Source organism: Pinus tabuliformis, chromosome 4_2 (genome assembly GCF_031772625.1).
Source record: "Pinus tabuliformis cultivar Carrire ecotype Pingquan chromosome 4_2, CPIR1, whole genome shotgun sequence".
Classification (NCBI taxonomy): domain Eukaryota; kingdom Viridiplantae; phylum Streptophyta; class Pinopsida; order Pinales; family Pinaceae; genus Pinus; species Pinus tabuliformis.
Window position 1 is genome coordinate 769,113,510 of NC_142304.1, and position 19,050 is coordinate 769,132,559.

General features: G+C 33.9%; 1 protein-coding gene across 1 annotated transcript; it reads right to left on the reverse strand.

The window, feature by feature from the left end:
* Positions 1 to 9,424: 9,424 nt before the first annotated feature.
* Positions 9,425 to 11,632, reverse strand: LOC149171879 (cysteine-rich repeat secretory protein 38-like). Its single transcript, XM_089427619.1, has 3 exons — positions 10,500 to 11,632; positions 10,311 to 10,438; positions 9,425 to 9,917 (listed from the first exon to the last, which is right to left on the reverse strand). The coding sequence occupies exons 1-3, from the start codon at positions 11,497 to 11,499 to the stop codon at positions 9,867 to 9,869; spliced, it is 1,179 nt and encodes a 392-aa protein (XP_089283745.1). The 5' UTR covers positions 11,500 to 11,632; the 3' UTR covers positions 9,425 to 9,866.
* Positions 11,633 to 19,050: the final 7,418 nt, after the last annotated feature.

Here is a 19,050-nt window from a genome sequence, read left to right on the forward strand (position 1 = left end):
GTAACTTTCAATAGAGAAATACTAATTTAAACTACAAACCTCGAATCCTTCGTTTCATGAATACCATTCAATTTTTCTACGTGATTCAGAGACTTGCCCAAACCACAGTTTGGCACGCCTACCTCCAACCGCAAGTATCTGCGTTTGTGGAAACACTCGGATACGTTGGCTTGATTTTGTTGAAAGAGTGGGATACTTTGACTTCTGTTGCAGACAGTGGCAAAGACGCTTCAGTTGGGTTTGTTGAAACATTGGGATACTCTAGCTTCTGTTGGAGACAGTGGCAAAGACCCTTCAGTTGCAAACCTCGAAGCCTCCGGGATGCGCCCACCTGCAGTAAGTTAGCGTGCACTTTTTTAGATTCAGGGTTTATGCTCTATGTTGAAGTCCTTCCATCTGATCCAATGCTGTAAGTTATAATACGATAGAATGTGGATTGAACACTGAGATGCATGATGGCAGGCTTAAAGCCATACCATACAAAATGGGAAGTCTTGTTGTGCAAAATTTTTTCTTTGTATCTGCCATATTTTGATTTTTCCAAATATATATATATATAACAACTATATTAATTTATTCTTAGTTCAAAAAAAATAGTCACAGATCTGCAACAAATGTCAAATAATTCCTCTAATTCTTCATTTATCTTCTTTAGATCCTTTCTATTAGAGATCACCATACCCCGCTGCCAACGTTTAACACATGATCTGAGGCCCGATAAGCGATCCAAGAAAGATTTGGACTACCAAGGGCAATCATTAGGGGAATGTGATAGCCAATACTCCTTAATGAGCTTGTTGAACTGCTTGTCCTCCAACCAGACCCTATTAAATTTGAACAGATAACTCCACCTATGGCCCACTAGATTCCATTTGATAGAGATGGGACGGTGGTCCGAAATGAAACTGGGAATGATCATGACAGAGGGATTCCCCAATTGATCAACCAAGCTGTCGTGTATGAGGAACCGATCCAATCTCTTAGCAAGATATGCTTCATTTGATCTCCCATTGTCCCATGTAGGCCCCCCTCTAGTGGGAAGAACATCAACAAAAGTATGAAGTAGAATGGCTTCTCTGATCAAAAAACCCACCTGGTCATTTTTCCTGCCCCTACCCCAGATCTCATCATTGCTCAAAGTACAATTAAAATCGCCCCCAATGATCAGAAAGTTAATGTCCAGAAACTCAGAAGAGAGGAAATGACCCCAGAATGTAAGGCGGTCTCTGTACGGGGCATAAATATTTAGGATGTGAAAAGGTCCAGTACAACCTCTGATATATGCCAGGAGAAGAATACCTGCAAAACAACTAAAAGCCATAGCGGAGATCCAAACAGGATCCCATAAAACCGCCAGATCACCAGAGAGACCAAAAGCATCCATTGCAGCTATATGCCAGGTGGGAAACATGCGCCTAAAATATGAAATGGAATCCTGGCAACCATGCATAGTTTCTTGAATAAGAATGATCTTTGAGTTTGAAGATCTGAAAAGGTCCTTAAGAGCCAAAAATTTCGGGCCCGCTCCAAGACCCCTAATGTTCATTGAAATTATATTAATCATTTGGACAATTCCCTAGGCTTGCTTGCTCTAAGCGGTCCATTACCAGCGAGATCGACAATCGGGATGTCAACCAGAGAGAGGTCCCGGATGTGCAAATCCGACCTACCATTCCTGCCTCGGAAGTGTTTGCTTCCCCTGTTCTGTTTCTTTCTAACTGTTATATTAGAAGCTAAGTTAGGACTGATGGATGGAGATGTAGATTTATGAGGTTTAGATATAGATAGCGGGCGAAGGTTGAGGGAATCACGTTTCAACAGAATGTCTAGATCATCTTCAAATAAATTTTTAGGGGAGGAACCAGGAGAGTTATGAGGGGTGACAGCCGAAGCAGGTGCCTTGCCTTTAATATCTGCCATCGTTTTTGGTGTAGAGGAAGAAGGCAGTAAAGGGAGAGTGGAATCCTTCCTTATGGGCGCACATGAGCGATATCCAAGCGAGTGTGGAGAAGATGATATATATGTCACATGAGAAGTGTATGGAAACTCCTGTGAAGGATGAGGCATAGGAAGAGGAGAGGGAATGGCTTGATGCAAACAAGGTTCGGGGGGGAATGGGATTAACATAAACGAGCATCCTCCTTTCTGAAGGAGAGAGATATAAGGAGTGTGGGGACTTAGATTTGGAAAGAGAGCTCCAATTGTTCTCCGCAGAGGGGCGATGATCTTGCCGGATATTACCTAAAGACTGTGACTTTTTGATAGATTTGCTTGATGATTTCTCCAGAGAAATGTCCCAAGAGAGCGAGCGATGATCATGCCCCAGATTAGAAATTTTTCCCAAATCATATTCCCAACTATGATCAATACCACCCAACTCAGTCCTGGAAACTGAGGATATTCTGATATGTTCCTTCCCCTTTTGCTACCAATTGGACAACGAGGACATGACACCTTCAAGTGACCAGTTTTATGGCATACCGGGCATCTAAAAGGAACACCCCAGTAATCCAACCTCTGTTGTATGGCTAGACTGTCCCATGATAAATCAATGTATTCAGGAAAGCCCCCCTGTAATATTTTTCAATTAAAATCCACACAACTCATTTATCTTTCGCCCCCAGACATTTGGGGTCAACATAGATATACTTTCCAATGGCATTGCCTATCACAGCCAAGGATTCCTTGGACCACAGTTCAATTGGGAGGCCCGGAAGCTTCACCCAAATATAGTTATTTTTAGGAGTAGATCGCAAAGGATTGAAACCAATGTACCATTTGTGCAGGCCAAGAAAGCTTTTATCATGTACCCAGGGAAGAGAGAAGATTACCTCAAGATCCTGTTCTTTAAGGAGTTGTAAACTGTACCAATTTTTCATTAATATGACAATAGTAGGAATATACCCCAAGAGAGCATTCCATTTATTTCCAATCCAAGTCCTAATTTGGTCATCCTCCATAGATGGGAAGTGCCAGCGACCAACCAGTGCACGCTTCTGAAGACTAACTATCATGTCCAAGAGGAAGGAACTATCCAAATTTATGGCCGAGGTGGGAGAGGATGTTTTCACAGGACGTTGATTCCCACTACGAGACTGGTAGCGAGATTCGTCATCTTTTCGGCCCAAGTTTGGGATGTATGCTTGGGGAATGAGATTATCGGTCAACAAAGTTTTCCAATTTACCTCTCAGGATGTCCCACCAAATCTTTGTTCAGCTTCCATGGTTGTCTGTACCATGGCTGACGTGATAGACGCGTCAGAAAACGCATCCATTCCAGCAGAGAAGAACCTACTAGAATAAATCGAGAGAGGACAAAAAATTAAAAATATGACCAGTGGTATTTGATGGAGGTCAGAGCTGTTAGACCGACAATGACTAAATTAAGGGATGTAATGTGCCCTAAATGTGCGGAGGATACAATTATTAAATCATTGGGATTTTCATGGAATGACGGCCTACGAAAGGGATCTAAGGACTTCGAAGGCACGTGATATGCCTTGACCAAAACAAAAGAAGGATCTACAAGGATAAGTCTATCACTGACATCCATAATAAATGGAAAAGACAATAGGACAGAAAGAAGTTAATGTAGATAACCATATTGGCGGCTTCCATTTAAGTAAGTGATAAATATTGTACTCACTCACGTCATTTGAAGAATACCGAAAGCCAATAAACGATAACAATCGATAATTCCGAGAGGGAACAGACGATGGAGTTATCGGAAAAGATGAAAGACAGCCCAAAAGAAAACTATGATGAGCCCGGGAAAAGGATGCAGCAACAATAACAATGGCTACACTTGCACCACCATGGGCCAATTTTGATACTAAAATATGAATATGGCTTTGATAGAACTACATAATTTTTTATGTTCAGGAAAGGAGCCCAGATCCGACTTAAGAAAAGTGACTAGAGAAAGGAGCCAGACAGAATAGAGACCGACATTCAAAGGCATTACAATCTTATCTATCAGATAACATAATAATAAAGTTCTAACCCTGGATGCAAAAAACTCAAGATGAAATAGAATTCATAATCTATAAAGATGAAATATATTTTAACATGAATATGAAATCCATTACCCTGTTCAATTCTATCGCACAGCTATAAAGGAGAAAAATAGCTCTTTATCATCTGAATCAAAGTAAAACGCAGATAGTACTAACCTCTTATCTTAGCAACCGCGGAGAGCAGAGCACCAAAATATCATGTAAGTCGCCTCTTAGCCACCAACCAACTCCCAAAAGGATGACAGACGCAAGACACCCAATACCATAGGCCGAAACAGATAACGAAAAGATCATACTATGAACCAAGAAATATTCCTTATGACAGAAATATAAAGGATAGAACCATAACAGAGAGATGCTAAGAAGCTAGGAGTTCTGAAAAGAAAACCTAAACGAAAGAATGTAAACATTCCCAGGACCATAATGAGAATCGCCAAGACGGGGAAGGAAAACTCAGGGATCCCCGCGCAGGAGTGCGCGGAGGAGGAGGGAAACCAAAACCGAAAAGGAAAGTATAGAATATTTTGACAGAAAGCTTAGGAGCAGCCGACATGCAAAAATTCCACACCAAGAACAAACAGGGGGAGCATCATGCAGGAAGCTAGATGTGTAACATACCTCATGATGGCGAGATGATAGGTGCGCTTCACTCATAGGATGATAGTGAGAGCAACGAAAACCCCGCTAAGTGGAAAACTGACACCTAGCAGAACCTTAGTGGCCATTCAAAGTACGCGAGCTCCTCTAGTTGGACACCTGAGCGGAGTTCTCTGGTTAGACGTCTTGGTGGTGCTCTCTCCGCGGTATGTCTCATAAAACAAACCACATGGGAAAATTCATCATCTCACATTTCTCTTATTGAAAAATAGATCAACACTAAATAATTAATTTATTTAGTGAATTCTAAAATTCTACTACCACCAATAAAACATTAAAAAAAAATCAACTATTTTTAAACATTTTAATTTCTATATTAAATATAAATCTAAGTAACCAAATTGTTGATTGAAAAGATACAGAATTAGAAAGAAAAGCTAACTAAAATTAACTATCATTCTTCAAATATAACATAAACCTATTATATAACTTAAAATTAAAATTTATTTTATATTATAAAAAACTATATAACCCTTATCATAATAAATAAATATTCAATATATATATATATATAATTAAAAATATTTTTTTTCATATATTATATGTATTTTTAATAATAGATATTTCTCCAATATTAATGATTTATTAAAATTACACAAACTACCTACGGGTAATATCTAAATGACTATTCCAGATCCTTATTAATCATTAGATAAAATGTTCATCAATACATAGAGTAACTTTCAATAAAAAAATACTAATTTTAAATTCCATTAACACCCATTATTATAGTATATATTAACATAACCTGATACAAAATTTCAATACAAATGAAATTTTAAAAATCCAAATTTCAATAATATAAAATTTTATAAAACAAAAAAATTCATATATTAAGATTGTGATTTTAATCTTTTAATTTTTTTTTATTATATTTCACAACAAAATATTTTGAAAATTTGTAATTTCAAGCCATGCTATTAAATCTATACATTTAAATGCCTCACCATGAATCTATTTCACACTTTAAAATACGTAACAATATCATAAAAAAAATAGTACCATAATTTGTTTGCTAAAAAAAAAAAAAAAATCATCATAAAAAATAGTACCATAATTTTTTCCAAAAACAAAACACATCCGGGAGCTTTCAATAACAAGCAATACCCCAGAGTTGTGGCGGACTTCAGTCTCTTCCCAGTTGCGACCGCGCATGCCATGAATACGAGAGCCAAGGTCCCCCCCCCACAACACCTAAAATTAAAATTATGTGTGCCCTATTGTGTGAAGAGTTGGCATCATGTGCTTTGGCTTTAGCTTTAGCAATAACTTTAAAATTAAAATTAATATTAATATTTATATTAAGCTTTGAAATTAATATTAACATTTAATGTTAGCATTATATTAATATTAATAATATTATTTTTAATGAAATTGAAAGAGAAATACAATATAAAAGAGAATATTAATATATTAATAGACTATTAACAATTTTAATGTTAATTTTAATATTAACATTAACATTAATGTTAATCATTTTTGGAGTTTAAAACTCATAACCAAGCGTCTTAATATTAATATTAATATTAAGACTAACACCAAAACTAGTATTAATATTAATATAAATATTAACATTCACTAATGTTAATGTTAATGTCAATACTAATTTTAATATTAATATTAACATTAATACTAACATTAATATTATTATTAACTTAACTAATATTAATATTAACATTACCAACTACTTTAGTAATCTCCCTTGTCAGATTTTTTGACGGTGCATCCTCTCGGGGTGTATGTGGGTGTGGGGCCTTTATTGTAATTGATCAACACAAAGCTTATTGCTTCTTTTGGTCGGGAGGCTCTGGTCACAATTGCAGGATAGCAGTTCTTTCCCATTGGGGTGTCCTAAGGTTCGCAATTAGCGTGCCATTGAGGATATTATTATTGTCAGTGACTCCAAATCCATCATAGACTAGGTTAATGGTTGTTCCTCCTTGACTGTTCCTTTATTCCACTAGTTTCAGTAGGCTCTGAATTTAAGGGATTCTTTCGTGCATATATCCTTTACCATGTCTATCAGGAACAAGGTTTCGTGGTTGACTATCTTTCAAGGCATAGTATTTTCTCAGTGCCAAGATTTTTTCTTCTCAGCTTCCTCATCAACAACATGGTCCATTCATCTAGTGTCTTACCTAACCAATGATTGGTTTTGGTTTTTTTGCCTCTCATCTTTCGCTTCTGAGGTATGTCTTTCATTTTGCTGGTCTTGGGCCGTTATGATAGTGTTTTTTTCCTTCTTTTGGTATCCACAGGGGTTGTGTTACATGCTTTTGGTGGAGTCATGTTTTGGTTCACATTTTGTTACATTTTGGGCCCTCGTTCCTGGGGTGGTATCTTTTCAATCTATTTGGTTTTGTTCTGGGTTTCAAGTTATTTTGACTTATGTAATGACTTTTATATAATGAAAGTTGTTAATTTTTTGCCTGAAAAACCTAATATTAACCCTAACCATCCATTTTCCAAACTGCTTTTTCTCTAACTTAGCCACCCTAATAACCCTATTGTGATTTACCTATAACCCTATAACCCTACTGTCCTTCCTAGGAACTACTATTATCACCAAGTCACAATTAACATTCAAACCAAAATGAGAAAATTATCAACCAAATCAAATACAATTAAATTGAACATTGATGTGAACATTGGTTAGCATGGCATTTTATACCATCATATATAACCATTTATAAAGGTTTTTGTGCATGCTTAACACTATTTTTTTTGGACATTTTCTCATAGATAATAGTTGTTATAGTTCATCTAACACAATCATTACCCTAATAACCCTATTGTGATTTACCTATAACTCTACTCTCCTTCCTAGGAACTACTATTGTCACCTCACAATTAACATTCAAACCAAAACTAGAAAATTATCAACCAAATCAAATATACTTAAATTAAACATTGATGTGAACATTGGTTAGCATGGCATTTTATACCATCCTATATAACCATTTAGAAAGGTTTTTCTGCATGCTTAATACTATTTTTTTTTACATTTTCTCATAGATAATAGTTGTTATAGTTGATCTAACACAATCACGGGTATCTTAGTTTTCCCACAATATCAGAAGGTTTTTACTTTACCAAACTTCAGAAAGTTAATTGGTCTCATTCTACATCACCTTTTTCTAACATTGTAAATAAAAATACTCTATTCTAATCACATTCAAACACGAATGCAATTCACTATAAAATTACATTACCATCTATCAAATATTCAGTAATTAACTTAATATATTTACAATTCTATATAATAAAATTAATAATATTATTAAAAAATTATCACAATTATATATCCTCGTGAATTTTTTGTCGAAATAAAACATTAAATTTATGACCCTTAATATTATTATAATAGTAAAAATAAAATAAGACAATTTTTTTATGTATTATAATTTTTCTAATCAAAATTATTTTTACAATGCTAAGAATACAAAGAACAAAATTGCTATATTCAGCATTAAATCTAATGCAGTGGCATGAAATTAATTGTTAAACTAAGGCAACAAATAATCATGGTAACTAAATTTATAAAATGACCCCAAAAAAGTTTAAAAGAATTTCTTTAAATGCACTAGGCACTTAATAATATCAAATATTACTTTATCAATTTTCCTAACTTAATTATATAATATTTTTATCACTAAAATCATAATAGCTCTTTACTTGATGTTAAAATATAAACTTAACATCCCAAAATATATTAACTTAACTCTATCATGTAGTCTAATTAATAGAAAGAATCGTTTTTTGTTGTATAAATTTTTAAAAATCATATGTTTAAATCATTTAATTTGCAAACATCTAGTTCCTCAAAAATTTTCAGGATGCTAAATCCATTTTATACATTTACAAGTATATTTTAAACAACATAAAATCAGAATGTTGCTAGAAATTGTATTGTGAGATTCTCACTAAAATCTATTAATTAGACTATGTCTAACATTAAGAATAGTAAAATCATATAAATTAAATGGTTAATAAATGAAATTAAGAATACAAAAATTACATATAAATCATATAAATTAACAATAAAAAATCATATAAATCAACTTCATATAACTTTATTTTAAATTATCATTATTATTAATTATAAAATATAAAAATAATTATCATATGAATTAAACTTATATACATTTAAAAAATATGTAACAAGATTCTTTACTATGGAGATTCACCATACTTAAAATTTCTTAACTTGTAAAGAGGCATTGTTAGGCTACTATATACCAATATCATGGCTTACTAATAAGACATGCCCACAAAACATTAACTCATGTTTATATGGCACATGTTCACATGACATTTTTTAATTAATTAATTTAATTAAAAAGTTAGAAAAAAAATAATTATATTTGAGATATATCTTAATAGATCTTAATCTTTAATATAAGAATATGCTAGAAATATTTCATCAAAGTTAAATCTCTACAATCCACTTAATAACTATTGTTAATTAAATTAAAATTCTGAAAATCTTATTCTAAAATAAAAATAAACAAATACAATTCCACTGAAATAATAAAAGACTTCATTAATCTAGAGGTTTTCAATATCAGCTGAACCAGATTGAGATTCAAAAAAATTCGGAAGATACAATAGACAGTAACGAAATTAATTTATATATATAAAATTCCAAAATCTTCTAGAAACCTACAATTCTACGTTAAAAAAATATCTCAAAATAAAAAATAAAAACATTTATAACAAAATGGTACAGGAAGAATAAAAACTTCAGTGACTAATTCTTATATATTAGTAAATATATTAAATAAAACTTCGATGTCTTTATATTTTACAAACTGACTTACTGACCTTACATTTAAGCTCTTTTGTTTCATTGCTATAATAGATATTAAAACATTAACTGAAATCTTTCTCTTATTTGTACTGCAGATTTAGCATAACCTGGGTACCAAATCACCCATGGAAGCAGTGGTGTTACATGCTGAAGTGTGAGACTATGACACAGGAGAAGTCACAAAGGCAGGCTTTGTCGGATCCTGTAACTCAAGGAATCAGTTGAAAGCATATTCAGCGCTTGTTTCGTATCTCACAAAAGTTGGGATTCTGCCTGTGTACACAAAAGTTGGGATTCTGCCTGTGTACACAAAAGACCAATCTATGCAATTCAGCGCTTGTTTCGTATCTCACATTTCAAGAAAGGGCCACGAGCTAATCGCACTATGATGTTGTAACGCTTCTGCCCATCATGCCGGCTACGTTTGTTTGCGTCTGCATATGTGCATGACAATAATTATAAGTTTTCCTGATAAATTAATGGAAGTCAGTCACCGAATAAGATTTTATCAAGGCTCTTATTCTGGAGGTGCTCTTAACGAGCAACCTTTCTAACTTCATTTAGAAATTCCTTCCTTCCATGGATGTGAAGGACAGTTTTTTCACAACCATTTCTTTTCCATCCTCGGTAGTTCCTTAAATAATTTAAACAAAGAAATTCTAATCAAACTTTTGTAGAGTAATTAACCTTAATTTGCTTCCTGCAATACACTCGTTTTGAGGCTACTAATCTACATCCAACGCTCAGAGACCATCCTGTATTATTACTATAATTTAAGGTTCTGAACAGTGAAAACTAGCACAAACTTTCTTAGCCTTATATGTTACCTTGTATACAGCGCCAAAGCCTTCCTCTCCGAGCTTGTTGTCATCATGAAAGTTATTCGTGGCACCTTGTAATGTTTCCATCTTAAACACCATATGTCCATCAGGATTGGTTGCTGTGTTTTCCTCATCTGTATCATGAAAATACAAAGTTACCTTTTGAACAAGCAAAAAATGCACTCAATAACCAACCTTCATAGCCTTTTCCGAGTGTGGCGGATTTCAGTCTCTTCCCAGTTGCAAACAAGCATGCCATGAATACCAGAGCCAAGCCCCCCACAACAACTAAAATTAAAATTGTGTGTGTGCCTTTGTGTGAAGACTTCACCTCATGTGCTTTATTAGCTACCCCCTGCGTGCTGTTCAGTGCAAACGTGGCCGAATTAAAAAAAGGATATATTGCATAACGGAGTATGCAGCTTTGACTCCAATATTGAATTCCTGCAGCCGTGTCAGAAGTGAACATTTTACTGATTGAGTATGACAGGCACCTTCTGCAATCACGAGTAGAGAGATCCCTGGTGCACTGGACCAGACCGTAAATCGTTTGGGACGCCGAATCCAGAGATGTAGACAAAGCAGATCGTTTCGTTTCGCTTGCTGCTTCAATTGACAATTTCTCTAACAGATTCTGTGCAGTACCTTCGAAGTCAGGTGGGACAAAGACAACCGTGTTCCCGCTGAAGGTCTCAGCGTAATTACACCCCAAATCGGTATCCAGTTGTCCGATGAAATTATAGTTTCCATAGCGTAAGAAGCACTGAAAAGGCCAGATACTACCGCCAACGGCATTCCCACAAATTTGTCGAATGTTAGTGGTTGCAAATTGCCAACAACTGAAGCACTCGTCGACTGTCATGTCTTCTCTGCATTGGAGGAGGCCATATATTCTGTTAGGACTTTGGCCATGCACAGATATATTAAACCCAGTTTTGTTGGTCCCTTGACCAAGACGATCAAATACAATGTTCAGGTTTTTCTCAAACGTACTGCCTCGTGTATAGTTACTGCCATCGCATTTAGTTGTTGGTTCACCTGTCGCTGCGTTGCAAATGTGTCCATTAAAGGTAATGTTGATGAAGGTCGAAACAAGAATGATGGAGTAGAAAAGCGTAATATTTTGGCCGATCAAGAGAGAGCGTGCAGAATCCCTTCCATGAAACTTCATATTTGTTACGACTACGATGGCCATAGGGCACTGGAGAACCTGCACAGATGTTCTCCACAGAGCATACCGATGATACTAAAGAAAATTATTCTGTTCTGTGCAGGCTATTAATCAATAAGAACAATACAACTAGACAGCCCCTATCCACACACCTGCTCGGGAAACACATATCCACTCAATTTTAAAAATGATAGATAATGAATTACACCTGCCAGTCTCACCCTAAAAGATAAAACTGCTTTAGCTAAAATTATTTATTTGAGTTTATTTTGAGAACAGATTTAGTTTAAAATTATTTAGTTGAGTTTATTTTGATAATAGATTTAGTTTAATAATTTTGTTTAGTTGAAAAAGTTAAAATGGTTTTGAAAGGAGTTGTGTTAGTGTGATTTTTTGTAGTTGAAAAAATTGGGGTGAAATTTTGATTTGTGTTATTTAAATTGGTTTGCGCTTTGAAAAACCTCAATGCACTTTGATTGTGCAAAGTTTGAGGTGAAATCTTGATTTGTGTTTTTTAAATTGGTTTTCTTGACTATATATATATGGATTCAACATCTTGAAAAACGCCTAGGGCACTTAGATTGCGCAGAGTTACCAATCAAAGTTGTGATTAGACTCGAAACACTTCCAAAAGGTTTTTGAAATATCTATCAGGAAAATATGATTCAATCTATCTGGAAGAGTTTTGCTTGATAATCAGGAATCACAAAAGCCTTATTAAGTTAATTGCAATTTATAATAATTAACTTCCAACTTTAAGTTTTGATTTTTTGCCAATCTTGTTGTCATTCAATTTATATAATTTGGACTAGTATAATAATTTTACTTAAATTTTTATTAAATTTTTTCTAATAACAAAATAAAATTATAAAATCAACTTCAATAACATTTTACTTCAATCCTCCCATTTAATAAATTTGTAATAAACAATAAACAATAAACTTATTAAACTACCACTCAAACAATTTAATAATCCAAAATAATAATCATTTTCGATGACCATATTCCAATTACAAATTCAATGAATTTGTAATAAATAATAATCTTATTAAATTACTAGTCCAACAACACCTAGCTTTATCAAAGAACTTCTTATCAATCTACTAGTCAAATCAAAAGTTCTTATCAATCTACTAGTCAAATCTTTAAGTGAAATTATTTGCAGAATCTTAAAAAAAAACTTCTTATCAATCTACTAGTCAAATCTTTAAGTGAAATTATTTCCAGAATCTAAAAAAAAATAGTAATTTTATTCCATTACCACTCCAACAATTTAATAATTAATAATTGATTAAATTATTTAATCAAACAAAATAATAATTAATATAACCATATAAATTAAATATCTACTTAAATTAAAAATATATTAATTAATTAATAAATCGTTTTAATTATAATAAAATTTGATAAAAATATTTATTAATAAAGGACTTAACTTTGTTTCCTTTCATACTGATCGCATACACAGAATCTAAATGCACAAGTTTAATCATCAACAGGCAAAGCCAACTACATAAAACAAGGCATCGGAAGAGGCAGGAATGATCTTCAGTAATGGCGGGCAAACATTATGCTCCAAGTGTACATCACTAAATGCATATGTTGATTGGTAGCCTAGCAGCAGCAGTCATGCCATATGCCGACTTTAATATTATTCTTCACCAAACTTCACAATTTATGTAAACCTCTAACTTCAACGTCGTCCTTTCAAAGCCTATTTCGTCCTATTCATTTTGTAATCAGATTCCGGTGATTCCCATATTGACTGTGTGAAAGTACATGCATCACGTGGATGAATGTACACCGTATTGTGTTAATTTATCTCAAAAGAATATATGGTTATTTGCCACCATATTGAAAAGAGAAAAGTGGAAAGTCGGATTGCATCAACAAGAAATAAAGAAGAGTTATTGTGCATTTGATTGTTTGAACCATTGTTTGAATCAGAAATGATTTGTTTCAACTAAAAACATCTAAACGAAAAAACTAATAAAAATATAGAAATATAGTTATTATATTTTTTTGGAAAATCAAAATATGCATATTTATGAATCAAATTAGTGTCTATTTTTTAACTAAAAATAAATTAATATAGTTATTATATATATATATATATATATAAATATATATATTTGGAAAATCAAAATATACATATTTATGAATTTCAAAATATGCATATTTATGAATCAAATTAATCAAATTAGTAACTATTTCTTTTAACAAGTTCGCATTGCACTCGGCATACTTGCCGAATAAAAATTTATATGTTAATTTGGATTGAAGCGATAACAAATATCTTTCGTCCTCGATTCTCCCATTATTTCTATGTCCACTGATACACCTTCAACCAAGGCATCGTAAGTGCATAAGCATCTATCAACAACATTACAGGAAGCATCAATAGCTAGGACAAGTTCTACACACTCAGCCGTAGAGCTAGTAGCCCGTAGCCAGCTTATGATTCATTAGTGGTCATGTCCTTAGCTTATGATTTATTAGGGGAAGTAGGGGTCGTGTTCCTGGCCTATGATTCATTAATTAACCTCATCTTGGAACACAACACCTAGATTAGTGTTCTTTTACTGATATGGTCTATTCTTAATAGCATGATAATAAATCTAACTCTTGTGTCACCATTTCCAGAGCTTATACTTTGTCATCATTGTTCCTTGGATTATTAGTTAACCTCATCTTGAAACAAAGCACCTATATTAGTGTTCTTTTGCTGGGACATGGGCTATTCTTACTAGCATGATAATAAATCTAACTCTTGTGTCACCGTTTCCAGTGCTTATACTTGGTCATCGTTGTGCCTTGGATTATAGTTGGCCTACTTAATCATGGCTGGTTATGATATGGAGCTTTTATTAATTAGTATGCTTTTATTTACTCTGTTGGTGACTAGCTAGAACATTACTTGTAAGCAAGTAGCCTAATGTGTGTCTAGAAACATGGTTTATGAGCATATTTGATTGAAACTCGTAAAAACCCTTAGCGAGAAATATCTATTGGGAGTGATAAATACAATTACATTATCATGGTGTATGTATCAGTGGGCCTAATGGTTAAGAGCATGTGTTTCCTCCTAAGAGGTCACAGGTTCAAAACCAGAGGGGGGTAGAGTGTGTATTCCTTCGTAGACTTAGCAGTCAAATCACTGCATGGAGGTGGGTCCCTTGTCCCACAAACAAGGGGGTCTCATACACCAATTTGGTGTCTAGCTTGGCTGTGACCTTAAAAATAGATATTATTATTATTATTATGTGAATTAGTCCATATAACTTGCTACTACTACAAGAAATAAGATCTACATTGCTTGCTACTACTACAAGAAATAAGATCTACATTACTACAAGGAATAAGATCTACATACAAGGAATAAGATCTACATAGTTAAGTCTCGTTTACGGTTTCATTGACGAGGGGTATACAGTTAATTAATCTCTATTTTATTGCTATTAGTCGTAATATATACTAAGAGGGTTTCATTGACGAGGGGTATACAGTTAATTAATCTCTATTTTATTGCTATTAGTCGTAATATATACTAAGAGGCTAATGTGTCAGTTAGTAATTAATCGTACTTTATAATTTGCTAACACCTTAAATCATGAAAAGTTGGAACAAAAGAGTAATATGTACGTCATTTCTTCCATTGAAGACTTCAACTACTAGTCAACCACTTTTTTGATATTTCCAATGCCAGCGAATATTTCTTAATGAATTTTCCACAGCATATTAACTCTACACAAAATATTCAAGTTATTTAAGTAACACATGGAGCCGCATTTATAGGTTGAAATCAGAGGCAAGCACGATTTTGATATCCAACGAATATTTTCTGATGAGTTTGTTGTAGGTTGAAATCAGAGGAAACCACAATTTTCATATCCAGCTACTATTTTCTGGTGAGTTTGTTGTGATGAGGAATTATATAGAGAACACGGGATGCAGCCTATGCCTAGTACGCGCCCGGGGATTGCCATATGAGTTATAGGTTACACCAAAAAGATGAAATAAATTTTGAAATTGAGATTCATTATCCCGGAAGCCAAAGAGAGAGGCAGTCAAACTAGTTGCCTTAAACATCGCTTCAATCCGACTATCTCAGGTCTCAGGTAGGCTGGGGACTAGTGGAGAGGATCAATTAGCTGCTTCTTGGGCGTAAACCGACAACAACCCAAAGGTCTCGGGGGAACAGACAACAACCCAATGTTTTTTGATTCAGTTTTTCAAACCAAAAACACATTAGGGAAACGATAGTCTGGCATCTAGACATGAAACAACATAGGAATTACAAGTGGCCACACCAATGAAGCAGTTTCATGGTTCCGCGTTCCTATTCCTTCCTACTAGCCTTCTAGTTTTCAGTCTGTCAACCACGGATATTATTGCTTCAATGTCAAATTTCGAAAGTGAATAGGGTTGAATATAGGTAAGTTATTTCCCCATATCTATGACCTAGTTAATATCTATGGTAAAATCATGAGCAGAAAGCCAATATTACATTTATCTTTACAGGGAAAGTGTCATTAAGGCCCTACATAAAGAAAAAATAGGTTGTACTTCAACAAAAACCTGTAAGATTCTCTTTGTTCTCATAGATTCTTGTTTTGATGAGATTATTTTCATCAAAATAAAGATGCAGATTTTCTATCGAAGCTGATTGTTTTCTCAGTAGTATACTCTGCCCAACCTGCATTGAGGACAAAACTTGATTGTTGAGGAAAAGTGTAAACTAATGTAAATGGAAATCAACAAAGTTTTAGAAAATGCTAAAAAAAATTACTCTCAAAGAGAAAATAAAATTAGTGTAGAAAAGAGTGAAAAATAAAAATTAAAAAAATAGCCTTTAAAATTGTTGAGAGTGCATGGAAATTTTAGAGTTTAAAATTGTACTCTATGCAATTTTTAGGTTTTAAAATTTTTACTTGTGTACACTCCATGCAAGTGAAGGTGAAAATAAAATTTACTGTAGAAAAGAGTGAAAACTAAAAATTTAATAATTTTTAGGTTAATAAAATTTACTGTAGAAAAGAGTGCAAAATAAAAATCCAATAATTTTTAAGCTTAAAATTTACTATAGAAAATTAGAGTGCAAAATCAAAATTCAATAATTTTAAGGTAAATAAAAGTTACTGTAGAAAAAAGTGCAAAATAAAAATTCAATAATTTTTAGGCTTTAAAATTGTTAGGTGTCTACTCTCTTGCAGGGGATGCTCAAGTAGAAGAATCATTTATGATGGTTCCTCTGTTCTTAGCATCGATTTACAAGAACGTGACTGAGATTTGGAGTTTTCCTGAGCATCCGAAGCTGAGCAATGAGGACTGAAGACCGGCCGAAATTGGTTGAACAATGAATCATTTTTCTAGGTTGATTCCCTGCTCTTTCTTGTGCCCTCCTACAACTTTCCGAGCTTGCTTCGATAGCTTGCTTTGCTGCTTTCATTTGCCTTACTACCAACTCGCCTCCCTTTGCCTTGTTTGTCAATATCCCATCATCCTTCCCCACACTGGACTTGCAGCACTTACAAATTATTCAAGTGATAGTGTTTTTGTTTCCACTTTCTCTCAACCTCCCTCCCACATTAACCTTGGTCAATTGATTAAGAAAAATAAAATAGACAATGGTTTGGACAACAAGTTTATGTTTTGCGACAGGCGGCCAAAATTTGAGAGGTGGTGGCAGCGAGTAGCTGAGAGATGGTAGCGAGACAATGACACAATTGCATGAGAGGTGGCAAAGAGACGATGACACAATTGCATGGAAAGGGGGTGAGTAAAACTTTGGATAAAATGTGTTTCAATGCAAATTAATTTTACATAAAATGTTATGAACTAATGCTAGCATTAGTCAGCTTCCTGTTTGGTTCATGCTTTAACTTTATCCTAACTTTATCTAAAAAGTGAGTTTTTCCCTGCAATAAGACTCCAAATACTTCAGTGCGTATGATTGGCTAGTTAAAGAACTTGTCCATATTTAATAGGTTGGAAAATGCATTTATAAAATACGAATGGAAAACCTTAGGTTAAAATTATCGTTTTAATGGAAAGTAATGTTGGGAAGAGCGATATTGATCACTATATACCTGCTACTTTCGACAGGTATAATAAAAATATAGTTATGATATTAATTTTTATGAAGGGAATATGGGATATTATGTTAATATGATTTGGGCAAATTTATATTGCATGAAAGAATGTATTAATTTTTGTAGGAAAGATTATGCATTAGCATGCAAGATGTAGTTAGTTTCTTGTGGGAAAGGGAGATGTGTGTTTATGCAAGAAGAATAGCTATTGTATTAATGAACAAGTGGTTGCATGCAAGAGATAATTACTAATGTGTTAACTCTATCTTGGAACATGGTATGTATTTTCATGTATTATAGTTATTTGTAAATAGCTCTCCTTTGAAAGAAAATTGTATGTTGTCGAAATGAACATGCAAATTGCATGCACAACAATATAATCTATCATGTTAGCTTTTCCTTAGAAGGGGACATGCATTTGTATACATAATAATAATAATATTTGTTGTATTGGAAAATTTACTTAGTTATATTCACAAAGAAAAGCTGAGGGGCTAACTTTCTTTGGATAAGTTTTATCTAGTGGATGGTTACAATGACTATCCTTTGGAAAATAAGGTGTGCTTGTGTAAAGAAAATATTAGTTAATGCGGTATTTATTTTATAAACATGTTTTAATGGTTACATGCTTATACCTAGTGCATATGCAGTATTGTTAAAAGAAGAATGTCACAATATTTTTCTTGCATTTCACGAATGTACATGAATAGAGGGTGAAACATCACTATTATATATTTATGAATTGGTTGGTTAATACTTTATGTAATCATGATATCACTGTATGTTGACAATGACAATGACATGAAAGAATGGTGACTTGTGCAAATGATAGATTATGTTTAACATGGTGTGAGGTAAAGAATTAATGATCCATGGAGATGAGTGTGAGCTACATGATGGTCAACTAACAGAACAACCAGGGCACAAAGATATAATGATTCAAGATTTGTGGATAAATGATATAATGAGCAACGAAAAGGATTCTAGTTAGGTATGTCGATGGGACAAGACGGTGTGGCGTTTTGTAAACAACAAGTGATTTCAGCCTGGTTGGTTACGCTGATAGTGATTGGGCAGGAAGTGTCAGTGACATAAAGAGTACGTTAGGATATGTTTTCCATTTGTGTTCCAGAGCCATTTCATGGGCCCCGAGAAGTAGCCAAAAGTGTCACTGTCAACAGCAGAAGCTGAATATGTTGCAGCAATAGCAGCAGCGTGTCAGGAAGTTTGGATGAGAAGGGTGTTAAGGGATCCTCGTTATGACTAAGAGGGAATGATAACTATTTTTTGTGAAAACACCTCAACAATTGCATTCTCAAAAAATTATGTCTTTCACAAGAGGACCAAACATATTGATGCTAAATATCATTTTATCAAAGAGTTGATTAACAATGATGAAATTGTGTTGCAGCACTGCAGGTCACAGGAACAATTTGCTGATATCTTCACAAAGTCATTGGCACGTGAAAGTTTTGTTTATCTC